The sequence below is a fragment of the Felis catus genome, chromosome E2 (assembly GCF_018350175.1).
Source record: "Felis catus isolate Fca126 chromosome E2, F.catus_Fca126_mat1.0, whole genome shotgun sequence".
Lineage (NCBI taxonomy): Eukaryota > Metazoa > Chordata > Mammalia > Carnivora > Felidae > Felis > Felis catus.
In genome coordinates this window covers 47,807,185-47,822,113 of record NC_058382.1, presented here as the reverse complement: position 1 = coordinate 47,822,113, position 14,929 = coordinate 47,807,185, and the positions used below count along the sequence as shown (strand labels likewise).

Here is a 14,929-nt window from a genome sequence, read left to right as displayed (position 1 = left end):
TACAAAATGTACTCATCTTTTCTAAGGAAATTTTTATTGTTCATCCTCTTTACAAAAGTGATACATGCTTGTTGTCAAAGGGAAGTAAATTTAGGTAGAGTGAATATCTTGAGTTTTCCTGGCTAACAACAAGGTTTCTCTCTCTCCCCCATTAATTTTTCCTTTTGTGGCCCTTACTGGAGATTTACTTCTCCATAGACCTGTGTATAATAATTAAGTTTATCCCAAGAAAATCCACTTTTCTTGATGCTGTTGGGAATGGGATCCTTTCTTTCATTATACTTTCTAATTGGTTGTTGGTGTAGAACAAGCTATTCATTTTTGGATGTTACTTTTTAACCAGTCCTCATTCTTGATTTTAAAAGATGGGAAAGATTTGTTTCCATGTGAAGATGCCCCATTCATTTCCCTCTCAGGGTTTTCTACCAGGGGGAATCTGATGATACTTGATCCATTTCATTAACCTTGAGAGTTTTCTGCCACGTCCTCCTCATTAAGATTTGCCTTCACCATGGACACTTTGATGCTGACTAAGTTGGAAGCTAAACCTGAAGGCTTTCCCACACACATTACACACAAAGGGTTTCTTCCAAGTATGGACAGTCTGATGTATTATACAATCAGAACTATAGCTGAACCCTTTTCCACACTCCACACATCTAAAGGGTTTCTCCCCAGTGTGGCTTCTCTGATGCCGAATTAAATGGGCATTAACATGGAAGGCTTTTCCACACTCCTTACATTGAAAGGGTTTCTCTCCAGTATGGATCCTCTGATGTACAATATAGTCAGAACTACAGCTAAATGCTTTTTCACATTCCATACATTTGAAAGGTTTCTCCCCAGTGTGTATTCTCTGATGCCTAGTTAGTTTAGCATTGATAGTGAAGGCTTTCCCACATTCCTTACATTGGTAAGGCTTTTCTCCAGTATGGATTCGATGATGATCAAGTAGGTTTCTTTTAGAAGTAAAGCATTTCCCACACTCATTACATTCAAAGGGTTTCTCCCCAGTGTGAATCCTCTGATGTTGCATTAGTTTTGCATTAACGTTGAAGGCCTTTCCACACTCATTACACTCATAAGGCTTCTCCCCGGTGTGGATTCTCAGATGCTGCCGCAGCTGAGAGTTACACCTGAAGGCTTTCCCACACTCATTACAACCATAGGGTTTCTCACCCGTGTGGATTCTCTGGTGCTGGATTAACTTCCCTTTGACACTAAAGGCTTTTCCACATTCAGTACACTCATAGGGTTTCTCACCTGTGTGGATTCTTTGATGCTGAATGAGTTTTGCATTATTACTGAAGGCTTTTCCACACTCCTTACACTGATAAGGCTTCTCCCCAGTGTGGATGCTCTGATGCTGCCTAAGCTGGGAACTGCACCTGAAGCCTTTCCCACACTCATTACATTCATAAGGTTTCTCTCCAGTGTGGATTCTCTGATGTTGAATTAATTTGGCATTAACATTGAAAGCTTTCCCACAGTCCGTGCACTCGTAAGGCTTCTCCCCAGTGTGGACTCTCTGATGTGTGATATATGCGGAACTGCAGCTGAAGCCATTTCCACACTCCTTGCACTGATAGGGCTTCTCCCCTGTATGGATTCTCTGATGCCTGTTCAGACTCCCATTAACGCTGAAGGCTTTCCCACACACCTTACACTGATAGGGCTTCTCCCCGCTGTGGGTGGTCTGATGTGTGATATAATGGGAACTGTAACTGAAGCTTTTCCCACACTCCACACATTTGAAGGGCTTCTCCCCACTATGAAGTCTTTGATGCCAAATTAATTTTGCATTAATGCTAAAGGCTTTGCCACACTCCTTACACTCATAGGGCTTTCCCCCAGTGTAGCTGTTTTGATGCTGAGAGTTACACCTGAAGGTTTCCACTAATTCTTCACATTTAAAAGTTCTTTCCCCAGAATTAATTAGTTCATGCTGAATAAGTTTTGTATCAAACCTGAAGCCTTTCTCCAATCCCATATGTTCAAGGGGCTGCTGTCCAGTGGTGACGGTGTGACAATGAAAGAAGTTTGTACTCTGACTAAAGAAACATTCCTCCACGGGGCTGGTGTTGTCTTTCACCATTGCATCAATGATGCTGCTGTTTTCTTTCTTCATGCTTCCTACTAAATGGACTTCCTGCTGTTTCTCTAGGATACAGGCTTCTGAAAAGTCTGTTTCCTGGAAAAAGTCCCTCTGAAGTTCAAATGATGTATTATGTTTTTCTTTATATATTTCCTTTGTCAAGTTATTGTCAGTCTGGCTCTCAATATCTACTATAAAAAAAAAACAGAAAACAAAATATCATGTAAGAACCATGTTAGAAAAAAAAAAAGAATGGTGGTAAAAGTAATAAAGAATCATAGTCAATCAGGATTTCTTGAAAGTCGCCACACTAGGTCAAAGAATCTAAGGTTCATCCATAAGATGGAATAATATATAGTTGGCAATCAATCAATCAATCAATCAATCCATATATGCTGACCTGAAAAGATGTCCAAGATACACTGTTAAATGGAAAAACAAGTTGAGAAACGGATATAAATTAGATTCCATTTCTATAAAGGAAAATAAAACGGGCTAATAAATACATATAGATTTGTATATGTATGCCTAGAAAACTACTGGAAGAATACACAAGAAACCGAGCAATCTGGCACAGGAAGTTTCAGCGACTTGTTTCTCCAGTGTGCTTTATACACTCTCTGTACAGTTTTGAGCATGAATGATTTAAGATGATGTTCCAGTAACATAAAAGTTAAAAGTGACAGCAGTAGAACAAAATCCTAGGTCTTCTCCACCAGATGAGCATTCTTTTTATCACACCACACTTTACTACACGCTGCAGTTTTTTTCTCAGCTGTCCATGGTTAATAAGAATGGAAACTACTTACAAAGGAAAAGGCATAGGATCCAACAACTTGTAGCAACGCTGAGGGTGGCAAGTGTTTGCAGCACCAGGAAGTGAAAGAGAAATAATCTTATTTCTTTTCTTGGAACTTAAACTCTAGGCTCTCTAAAATTCCTCCTTCACCTTCTGCTTTCTCTGCTTACAAAGGCAATCTTTAGGGGCATCTGGGTGGTTCAGTCAGTTAAGCGTCCAGCTCTTGATTTTGGCTCAAGTCATGATCTCACGCTCAGCACAGAGCCTGCTTGGGATTCTCTCTCCCTCTCTTTCTGCCCCTCCCCACTTTGCATGCACATGTGCGCTCCCTCTCTCTAAAATAAACATTAAAAAAAAAAAAAAGACAATCTTTTGGCCCGCTTTATCCCTTTGATCCATCTCTCCCCACCCCTCCAGAACACTGCTGTATTCTCCTGGTCTTTCCTTCTACTTCCTCCCTCAATCCTGAAAGTGGTCAGTCCCTAACATTCTTTTTAGAATTCCTACAGTTCCAATGGAGCCAGGATCTGTCTTTGCTCCCAAATCTCTTAAAATTGGCCTCAAAATGCTGCCTGTATTTTTTCATCTCCCATCTCTCCTCAACCACATGTAATAAGCCCACCTCCCCAGTATTTCTCCCTCAAAAGATCCAAATGACCTAGATTTCCTAGCAAGCATTTTCAAAATACTGTTGGTCTTTTCCCAATTATAAAACTAATATTCATCTCTAATATCAGAAACATGCAAAGAAAAAAATTCAAATTACCTGAAATACAACCACCTAACAACTACAGCTAATCTTCTGATGTATTTCCTCCCTCAACCATTTTCCTTCCAATCATTCTTCTAAAAACATTTTTTCAAAAATGAAAATATTTTTCTTTCCTAACATTAATAAGGATAATTTTCCAGTATCTTTAGATATTCTGTAAAAATATTTTAAAGGGGCGCCTGGGTGGCTCAGTCAGTTAAGCGTCCGACTTCGGCTCAGGTCATGATCTCACAGCTCATGTGTTCGAGCCCCGCGTTGGGCTCTGTGCTGACAGCTCAGACCCTGGAGCCTCTTTCAGATTCTGTGTCTCCCTCTCTCTCTCTGACCCTCCCCTGTTCATGCTCTGTCTCTCTCTGTTCCAAAAGTAAATAAACATTAAAAAAAAATTTTTTTTTAATTAAAAAAAATTTTTTTTAAATGGCTAAATAAGCATTCCATCCTATTTTTTTTTTCCAACGTTTATTTATTTATTTTTTTGGGGGGGACAGAGAGAGACAGAGCACGAATGGGGGAGGGGCAGAGAGAGAGGGAGACACAGAATCGGAAACAGGCTCCAGGCTCTGAGCCATCAGCCCAGAGCCTGACGCGGGGCTCGAACTCACGGACCGCGAGATCGTGACCTGAAGTCGGACGCTTAACCGACTGCGCCACCCAGGCGCCCCAAGCATTCCATCCTAAAGAGGCATGTTAATTTAATCAATTATCTCTATCCTGATTATTCAGGTTATTTCCAACATTTTATTATATAAAATTATGATGAACTTCCATGCATGTACATCTTTGTTTATATCCCTGATTATTATCAGGACACCCTAGGAGGGAATTTCCAGGCTATCGAGGACAAACTTTTAAAAGGCTTTTGATATGTATCGCTAAAGTACTTTCTAGAAAGACTACTGATTCACATTCACCTCCAGAAGTTTATTCCAGTTTGGTGTATTCTCTCCATCCCTTACTATAATTGTTCTCAGTATGAGCGAGGAAAACTGAAGGGACTCCATGAAAAACTACTTGCTTCTGTTCCTGCTTCTATTCTTTCTAGGACCTGCACTTTGGCCACATACATGCCTTATGGAACAAATGATGTATGTCCTTCCTGTGTGAGTCAGAAGTTAATGATTTTTTACACTCTTCCAGCACAGGTGGTAACATCTATGGAATGACTAAGCAAGGCTGTCATATATGTTTTCCAGACCAATGACTCTAGACACCTGATGCCAAAACCCCCTGGCAGCAGGGAATAAGTGAATTATGGAGGACACCCGGACACTTGTCTTTGTTCTGACCAGTTCCTGGGTGCCATGTACATTCTGAATAGAAACCCCAGACCCATGGGGCGCCTGGGTGGCTCAGTCGGTTGAGCGTCCGGCTTCGGCTCAGGTCATGATCTCATGGTTTGTGAGTTTGAGCCCTGCGTCGGGCTCTGTGCTGACAGCTCAGAGCCTAGAGCCTGGAGCCTGTTTCGGATTCTGTGTCTCCTTCTCTCTCTGTTCCTCCCCTGCTCATGCCCTGTCTCTCTCTCAAAAATAAATAAACATTAAAAAAAAAATTAAAAAAAAAAAAAAGAAAAAAAGAAACCCCAGACCCTGAGCAAAGGAGAGACTCACTCTCCTTTCTTTTCTCAGTCTCCCAGACACTCATCTGCTATACTCTATCACTTATGCTATTCAGTAAACTCTGCTTTCACTTTATCCTGGCTCGCAACTTGATTTCTATCCTGCTCAAAGCCAAGGACCATCTTTGCTGGCCCTGCAGACCCTCTCTGGGTCTTCAGACCCACCCTGCCTATGTCAAGTATGTTAGGTGAAACATCTGTTTTAATTTCTTTTTCATTGCTTTCTATTGAGGGTGAAGATTTTTCATTGATTTAAATTTGTACTTCTTATGTGGATCAAACATTTATATTCTTTGCCAATTTTTCTATACTAGTGACCTTCTATTTGCCAAATCCTACAGTGTGACAGATGCTACCGGTTTCTTAACCAGTATCCATTCTCCCTTTCTTCCTTACTAGCACAGCCTCCAATGTGTTTGAGGTAGCAGTAAAAACTACAGCTAAAAACTATTTTCTGCCCTCTCCTGCAGTAGGGGGACCAGAAGACACAGTTGTAGCAAATGAGATATAAACAGATGGCACTATGTGGGCCTTCTGAAAAAGCTTTTTAACAGAGAATCAACTCGGCTGACATGGGCCTTGTGCCCTAGGCCTTCCCCTTCTGTCTACCTAAAAGCCATCTGATTCCTCACTCCAATTAACAAACACAAACTAATTGGATTGATGTTCCCATTCTCAGCTAAGATCACGATGGGTTATTCAAAAATTTTAAAGACTTCAGGATTGTCTGTTGCCTATGGAATGAAATCCAGACTCCTTTGAGGAGATCCACGATTATATGGAGCTTCCTCCATATTATATGCAATGCGCTTTAAACTCTTGATTTTGCAAAACATGTCTTCCTTTGTCAGGAATCATCTGGTTGAATGACTACAAGGAACAAAAATCCACTGAATCTTTAAAGGATTCATGGGACACCTGAGTGGCTTAATCAGTTAAGTGTCTAACTTCGGCTCAGGTCATAATCTCGAGGCCCATGAGTTCAAGCCCCACATGGGGCTCTGTGCTGACAGCCCGAGCCTGGAGCCTACTTCAGGATTCTGTGTCTCCCTCTCTCTGCCCCTCCCCCACTCATGCTCTGTCTCTCCCTCTCTCTAAAATAAACAAACATTACAAAAAAGTTTTTTAAGTAAATAAATAAGAGGATTCATTGAAAGGATACAAGAGAATCTTATGGACCACAAACGCAGAGAAGTAAATAGGAAATCACAAGAAATGGGAAATCGTCTGGCAACTACTCTGCTTAAGCCAATGAGAAGCTTGCTACTTCAAGTAAGATCTGGGAAACAGATACATTGGCAGAACCTGAGAATTAACAGAAATGTAGACTCTTGGCCCCATGCCAGACTTACTAAATGACAATATGCATATTTACAAGATACCCAGAGGTGATTCATTTGCACATCATTTGAGAAGCACTGAACTGAGAGCACTTCCTTCTACCTTATTTCCCACAGCTTAAGCTGTCTTCTCCACCAAAAAAAAAAATAATAAAAACTAATATTTCACTGAGCACACACTGTAAGTTACACATTTAATATGTATTATCTCATGTAATCCTCAACCCACAAGACTAGCACTGTTCTCTCATTTTATTATTCCATTTTCAGGGATAAAAACATTGAATCTTAGAGAACTCAAATAACTGACCTACTCAAAGTCACAACTAGGAAATCCTGTAACTAGGAATAGCAGTTGGGATTGAACCTCAGGGAAGTCTACTCCAAAGACTGTACTTTTAACCACCAGGCTATTCTGTCTTTCTGTACAAAAAGACTGTTAATTCTCCATCCATCACATTAAGTGTACAATGTTTAGAAAGTAGCAAGGACCCCAAAATACTGAATCCATTCATTTCATCTGAGAAAGGCAGAATTCCAAAATTAGAACTGAAAAGAATTAGAATAAGGCATTTGAAAAAAAGATCTCTTCTTGGAATTACAAAGAAACAGAAAACTGCAAAAATAATCAGGTCTCAACTGTACATATCTCTATAAATCATCAACATTATTTAAATTTTATTTTCTACAGCTGGCTCATAAATGTGGCATGCTTATATGTTGCTAACGTTGGTTTTCTTCCTAAAGAGTTTAACTCCCCCATAAAAGGCAGCTGTGTGTCCCTTACCAGTCCAGACACCCTGGGAGCCTATTTCTGTTCCAGCCACCAGTGGAGATGGGTCCCCCAGCTCACCTGCTCCCTCCAGTTGCAATATCACAGCAGGTTTGAGAAGCGAAAATCCTGTTTAGGGGGAAAGAAAGAGGAGAGAGAGGTGAATAATCTCCCAGAAATGAGTTCTTAAGCCTCTTCTCCAACTGTCTTGGCAATGGGAAGGGAAAATAAGAGCTGTAGGGGATCCCATGCCTAAAGATGACAGCAAAGAGGGGAATGGCTTGGAAAGTGTATGTGTCTATGTTGCGGTGGGGGGGGGGGGGGGGCGGGGAAGTGCCTGAGAAGGTTTGGGAGGAGTTGGGAATGGCCTGGACTGTGAGCCCGAAAGACCAAGATATGCAGGTCAGATGAGGGTGAATGTGAAGATAATGCTGTGGAACAGTAAGTTTCTTTTTCCCACACTGTATCCAAACCACAACTTCTAGAGGATGGATAAAGAGTGCACACTAGTCCCAGCAAAATCCTATATTGGCCCAATAAAGGCTTGGGATTCACCCTTTCCAGCAACCCCTAACTCAAGGGGGATTAGGAATCTCAACCCCTGGGGTTCCGACTCAGTAAAGGATTTCTACAGACCCCATCTGCAACCTGTCAGGGGTCAATAAGCCAGGAAACCCCAACTGGCAGAGTCTGGGTCCCAGGGGGAGACAGGCCTTACCCAGGGAGGCCACATTTCCATAATTCTCCAGCATCACATCCCTGTACAGGGCCCTCTGTGCAGGGGACAGGCCATTCCATTCCGTCTGAGTGAAGTACACAGCCACGTCCTCGAAGGTCACCGACTTCTGAAACAACAGGTTCCTGCTGCCCTAGGGCCAGTTCCATGGCTCAGGCCCTAGGTGAGGGGCAGAGGGCAGTATAAGGGCTTGGGGAGGGAGCTTGTGAAGAGCACAAAATTAATAAAAAAGGGAAAGGTTTGAGAAAAAGCACCTGGAAAGTAAACCATGGAGAATTATCTGACTTCTCTCATGGCAGGGAAACCTCATGCCATATTTTACATTTATAAAAGATATCCTAAGTTGGGATGACAGAAAAAAATTCCCATAATCAAGTTCCCCAAAAGCAACTCCATTCTTTCTGCTAGCCATGTCTTCGGGGGCAGATACGGCTCAGGACTCGCCCACCAGCATGCCCACCCTGATCCCTACCCCCATAAACATCCAGCCACCCCCAGAGAACAGCTATGGCCTCCATCTCAACCAGCCCCCATCTGGATTCCTGTCACTGACCCTGCCACGAGGGGCTGTGCAACTGCCTGAGCACCTCTAGCAGCTCAGTGCTGCCCAGACTGGCTGAGGCAGGAACGGCAGCCCATTCTGCTTCCAGATGGGTCTTGCTGAAAACCCGATTTTGTTACACGCTCCCATCAGGCCTCATCCTTTCCAACTTTACCCAAGAACTCACTGTTTCTCCAGGGTTCGGGAAAGAGGGGAGATCAGCCTTCCTAGTGGCCAGGTGCTCTGCCACCATTCCAGCTGCTCATCTCTGCATCACTACACCGTGCACCCAGCACAGGCCCTGCATCAGGATTGATGCCTCCCTTCCGGGCAGCTGCGGCCTCTGGTTGCGCTTTCTCCCTGCCCACCTCAGTCCTCTGTAATAACCTGGGTGACACGCTGGCAGGGATATACCCTCAATTCCTTTCTGCCAGGATTTTGCTTGATTCTACTGACCCCCACCCATCAGCAAGCATAGTCCAACCACTGGGTGAGTCTAAGCGTCACTCATCTGTGACCTTGGATGGGCCAAGGAACTTCTCTGCACAAAATTAAATACCTTCACTGCCCACCACCACCACCCTTTACCCCAGCAAGTTGGAGGCTCCTGAATTCAACCCCACCCCACCCCACCCCACCCCCTCCACTATCTGTGCAGGAAACGCCAGCTAGAATCCTGGGAAATGTTCCTGACTCCTCCCTCTCTCTTACTCTACCCTCAATCCTGACTCTCCATATCCTAAAGATTTTGTTAAGCATTACTTGAATTGGGTTCTTTTTTTTTTTTTTTTTAACTACTTTCCTTGATGAAGCCCATTATCACCTGGACCAATGGAATTCTTTCTAAGTGGACACCTTCCTCTTGAATCACCCTGAAAATTATTCCCTACACAGCCATGACAAATCTGACCACCTTAACGTCACTGATTGCACAGGTCACAGGAATGAGCAGAGAAGAATCAAATAACGGCTGTGTGACTTTGGGCAAGGCACTCTGCTCCCCTTTGCCTTCCTATGTTTTGTAGCAGAGTGAGCACATCACAGCACCTATGTCAAGGGCAAGGAATCAAGACTGAGCGATCCATGCAAGTGCTTAGTATTATGCCTGCAGCATAGCAAGCCGCAAACAATGCTACTGGAATTACTGTCACTATGATTATTCCCAACCTGTAGTCCATGGAGGTCCATGGATGTGCTTCAGGGTGTCCGTGAAGTCCCTGAAATTGTATGGAAAATTTGGTTTGCATGCTTATTTTTCTAAGGGAGGGGGAGGGTACAGAGCTTTTATCAGAAACCTAAAGTTTGAGCCCCTGCACCCAAGCCCTGAAAGTCTCTCCAGGACACAATGAGACATCCTGTCCCATAGGACTTCCTGTTTTTACCCTCTCCAGACCCCACTACCCTCGTCTCCACACCATATTAGAGGCACAGCCATCCTTTGTGTTGACCTGGTCCTACTACTCCTTTTCACCTATGCCCTGGTCTCTGGACATCCTAAGCCGGTGCTACCCTCCTCCATTCACATCCGTGCACGGAGCATCCTCCATGGGCAGCTTCCTGTCGCCTATTCACCAGAGGAGCAAAGAACCTCAGTGTGCAGAACACTTCACCCCTGCCTTCAGGGATGCTCTCCTGCTGCTTCCATCCCTTCACGTCACCGCTCTTCCCATGAGTTCCAGGCGGAAGCGAGGAGGACCCCTCCAACTTCCATCACAAAGCTCACCAGCTTCCCTTCTTCAATGTGAAACTGCTCAGAGGAAGAGCTGAAGGACCCACAGCTCACCTGGGGCCAGGCTGTCAGGAGCATGGCTGCCATTACCTGCTCTCCCTCTCAGAGAAGGCCTGGAGCTGAGGAAAAACAGAGAGACAGATGTGAAGCAAGTCCCGCCCCTGCAGGAACAACACAGCCCCTCAGAGATGTGAGACACAGGCAGCCAGTGTCCAGACAGGAATACAAGCGGGAGCTGCCACAAGAAGAAGGGGGTGATCCAGTGCCCACGACCCCTCCCACCGATGACATTGATCCTAGGAACCCTAGGGTTTTACAATTCTGACACATATCACATACACTAGAGCATACATAAAATGTATAGAGAGCCTAAAGAATAATAAAGCAACAATTCAGCTCAAGAAATAGAACATTACCTGGCACAAAAACAGACACATAGACCAATGGAACAGAATAGAAACCCCAGAACTAGACCCACAAACGTATGGCCAACTCATCTTTGACAAAGCAGGAAAGAACATCCAATGGAAAAAAGACAGCCTCTTTAACAAATGGTGCTGGGAGAACTGGACAGCAACATGCAGAAGGTTGAGACTAGACCACTTTCTCACACCATTCACAAAAATAAACTCAAAATGGATAAAGGACCTGAATGTGAGACAGGAAACCATCAAAACCTTAGAGGAGAAAGCAGGAAAAGACCTCTCTGACCTCAGCCGTAGCAATCTCTTACTCGACACATCCCCAAAGGCAAGGGAATTAAAAGCAAAAGTGAATTACTGGGACCTTATGAAGATAAAAAGCTTCTGCACAGCAAAGGAAACAACCAACAAAACTAAAAGGCAACCAACGGAATGGGAAAAGATATTCGCAAATGACATATCGGACAAAGGGCTAGTATCCAAAATCTATAAAGAGCTCACCAAACTCCACACCCGAAAAACAAATAATCCAGTGAAGAAATGGGCAGAAAACATGAATAGACACTTCTCTGAAGAAGACATCCGGATGGCCAACAGGCACATGAAAAGATGTTCAGCGTCGCTCCTTATCAGGGAAATACAAATCAAAACCACACTCAGGTATCACCTCACGCCAGTCAGAGTGGCCAAAATGAACAAATCAGGAGACTATAGATGCTGGAGAGGATGTGGAGAAACGGGAACCCTCTTGCACTGTTGGTGGGAATGCAAATTGGTGCAGCCGCTCTGGAAAGCAGTGTGGAGGTTCCTCAGAAAATTAAAAATAGACCTACCCTATGACCCAGCAATAGCACTGCTAGGAATTTATCCAAGGGATACAGGAGTACTGATGCATAGGGCCACTTGTACCCCAATGTTCATAGCAGCACTCTCAACAATAGCCAAATTATGGAAAGAGCCTAAATGTCCATCAACTGATGAATGGATAAAGAAATTGTGGTTTATATACACAATGGAATATTACGTGGCAATGAGAAAGAATGAAATATGGCCTTTTGTAGCAACGTGGATGGAACTGGAGAGTGTGATGCTAAGTGAAATAAGCCATACAGAGAAAGACAGATACCATATGGTTTCACTCTTATGTGGATCCTGAGAAACTTAACAGGAACCCATGGGGGAGGGGAAGGAAAAAAAAAAAAAAAAAACAGGTTAGAGTGGGAGAGAGCCAAAGCATAAGAGACTGTTAAAAACTGAGAACAAACTGAGGGTTGATGGGGGGTGGGAGGGGGGAGAGGGTAGGTGATGGGTATTGAGGAGGGCACCTTTTGGGATGAGCACTGGGTGTTGTATGGAAACCAATTTGTCAATAAATTTCATATATAAAATAAAAAAATAAATAAATAAAAATAAAAAGCAATTGCCAGTGCTTTCTGTAAAAAAAAAAAAAAAAAAAAAAAAGAAATAGAACATTACCAAGATCATGGACTTACTTCTTTTTCTCTAAACAAGGATCATCCTCGATTACACTGCAAGGGAAGCCAGGCCAGCAGGGCTGCAGCCCCAGCACAGAGGCCTGAGAGTCATGCTCCAGGGAGCTGGAGGAGACAGCTATTCCCCTACATCCTGCTTATTCCCTTACATAACTGAGTGTTCTCAAGAGCCCTGATACCTCTGTAGAGATCTTGGGAGGCCAGCCTCCCACATGGCCCAGGTTTACCTTTGAGGTCCCATGCTGCCTCCTCATACTTTCCAGCCCTCTGATAGTGAAGAAGCCAGGGCCTCAGCATCCTGAGGGGTCACTCAATTATCTAGGGTCCCGTGACTGAGCACTCCTTGTTCATTGTATTCAAAACACATGGACTGGTTATTTTCTGGTTACTGCTCCCAAAGTCAGTCTTGAAAACCTGTGTTTTCCTAAAATATCATCTATGTCTTCTAGGGTTTCACTTTAGTGCAGAACTGTGGAAAACACTGGTTCATGATTCTTTCCATTTCTTCCATATCTGGAACTACTTTGTTTTTCCCACTTCTTTTGAATATGTGTGCTTTCTAGACCCCTTCCCCTTTGTTAATGTTATGGATGGAACATGTCTCCCCACCCCCCCCCCAAATTCATATGATGAAGTCCTCTCCCCCAACATGACTATATTTGGATATAGATCCTATGAGGTAATAAGGTGAAACAAAGCCATAATATGAGAGGTCTGGTGCCCCTATAAAAAAGCAGAAGAGACACCAGAGTTCATTTTCTACCATGTGAGGACACAATGAGAAGACAGCCAACTGTAACTCAAGGAGAGCCCTTATCAAGAACCGAATTGTGTAGCATCTTAATCTTGGGCTCCCAGCCTCCAGAACTGTGAGAAATAAATCTCTGTGGTTTAAGCCAAATAACTTACTGTATTTTGTTACGGCAGCCTGAGCAGACTAATAAAGTCAAGTGGAACAATGATTTGTCTATTTGAATGTTGTTTTCTTTTATTTTTAAAGAATAAGCTTTTCTATTTATTGAGAACATCACTCCTCTATTTCCTTCATTACGTTCTGCTTTCTTTGTTTCTTTAGCTCTGTAAGAGACACTTTATGTACCACTCCAAATCCTCTGGTCTCAGCCCAGTTCCAGAGGCTTTGATCAGCTTTGCGCAGGGACAACCTACCAATGCCTCCTCAAGGATCTATACCACATGTGGCTGGCTCCTGCCCTGGGGCTTTTCTGGCATCCTGTGTGGGACATCTGCAGATACCTGTGGATACCTGCTAGGTCCCGAAACACAGACAAGTTAAGGCTTGTGAGGCCACCCTTGACCAATAAGGGATAGAAGTCAATGGATAAATATTTTCCCCTTTAGTCCCCGACATTAGCAGCCATGAGATTCCAAGGGTGCTCAAAGATCCTGCAAGAATGAGCGCCAGGGGCCTATAGACAGGCCAGCCTGACAACACATCCTTGTATTGGCTCTCCCTCCTCTGTTTTACTCCCCTTGCTGTTCACTCTGCCCTTGGAATACATTCCCAAATAAAGTGCCTGCACAGAAACCTCTGTCCTGTGTTTTGCTTCCGGGGGAAGCTAGACTGCGAAAGGTTTTTTTCTACCTTCCTGAGGATGCATGATTTATTCATTTATGTTTATTCTTTACTATTTAGCAATTAAAATCTGTATGGCCATAAATTTTCCCTCTGAATACACTATTACCCACAAGCCAGAGGTTTTGAAAAAAACTATTTTATGTTTTAATTATATTAATTATATTTTATAGCTGGTCAGCAACTGTGTTTTGTCTCTGACCACAGAATTGTTTAGGATAGTTTGTTATTAATTTCTTCTCTGTTCATAATTTTGGCTTTATTGCATGGTGTTTAAATAACCTGATCTATTTACTTCTGCTTTACAAAGTTTTGGGGTCTTTTTGTTTTGTTTTTTTAGCTGAAATGCCTAAAAAAAATTCTACGAATGCTTAAAAAGAAAACCTATCCTATAATGGAAGAACATATAATTCTATTTCAATCTAATAAATCAACTCTACTTATTTTGTTATGTAGATATTTTTCTGTAATCCATGATCACTTTTACCTAATTAAACTGAGATAGCCAGTAAAGAGCAAATGCTCACAAAACAATGAACCCACATGTATCATGAACAAATCTTTTCAAGTCTTTAAGAAACGAGTAGTTCTAACAGTACTGAAACTGTAGAAAAAAACAGCAAAATAAGTTTCCCAGTCCTTTTTATGATGACAGCACAATACTGATGTAAAAACCACAGACCAGTCTCATTTCTGAATACTCACAGAAAAATCCCCACTATAAAGGAATAGACTCCAGTAGTTCATTAAAGTGACATGCCATGAATAAAAGGGATCATCCCAGGAAAGCAAGTAAAGCTCAATATCAAGATACAGATTAGTATACTTTTTCACATGAATAAATCAAAGAAAAATAAACACACTCTCCATCCCAACAGATGCCAAAGGAATTTAATCAAATTCAGTATTCATGCCTAAATTTAAAAATGTATGCCCTAGAGAAACTCTCATATGTAGAAAATATGTACAAAATTATTATCAGTATTTTAATTAAAAAAAAACTGGAAACAACCTACATATC

General features: G+C 42.7%; 1 protein-coding gene across 49 annotated transcripts in view; it reads right to left on the bottom strand.

Annotated features, from left to right (window-relative positions):
- Positions 1-12: 12 nt before the first annotated feature.
- LOC111556221 (zinc finger protein 23) overlaps positions 13-14,929 on the bottom strand; it is a 141,299-nt gene continuing 126,382 nt past the window's right edge. For 19 of the 49 annotated variants that reach the window (XM_045046938.1, XM_045046950.1, XM_045046945.1 and 16 more), the window contains 5 exons: positions 10,454-10,518; positions 8,112-8,238; positions 7,475-7,522; positions 2,905-2,942; positions 13-2,286 (listed from right to left, as the gene is read on the bottom strand). In XM_045046938.1, the coding sequence (XP_044902873.1) occupies positions 494-2,286; positions 2,905-2,942; positions 7,475-7,522; positions 8,112-8,238; positions 10,454-10,518 (2,071 nt within the window). In that variant the 3' untranslated portion in view covers positions 13-493. Of the gene's footprint in view, positions 2,287-2,904; positions 2,943-7,408; positions 7,523-8,111; positions 8,289-9,837; positions 9,888-10,393; positions 10,519-14,929 lie in introns of those variants that run through there. The other 30 variants (XM_045046956.1, XM_045046960.1, XM_045046961.1 and 27 more) reach the window with 14 other exon arrangements.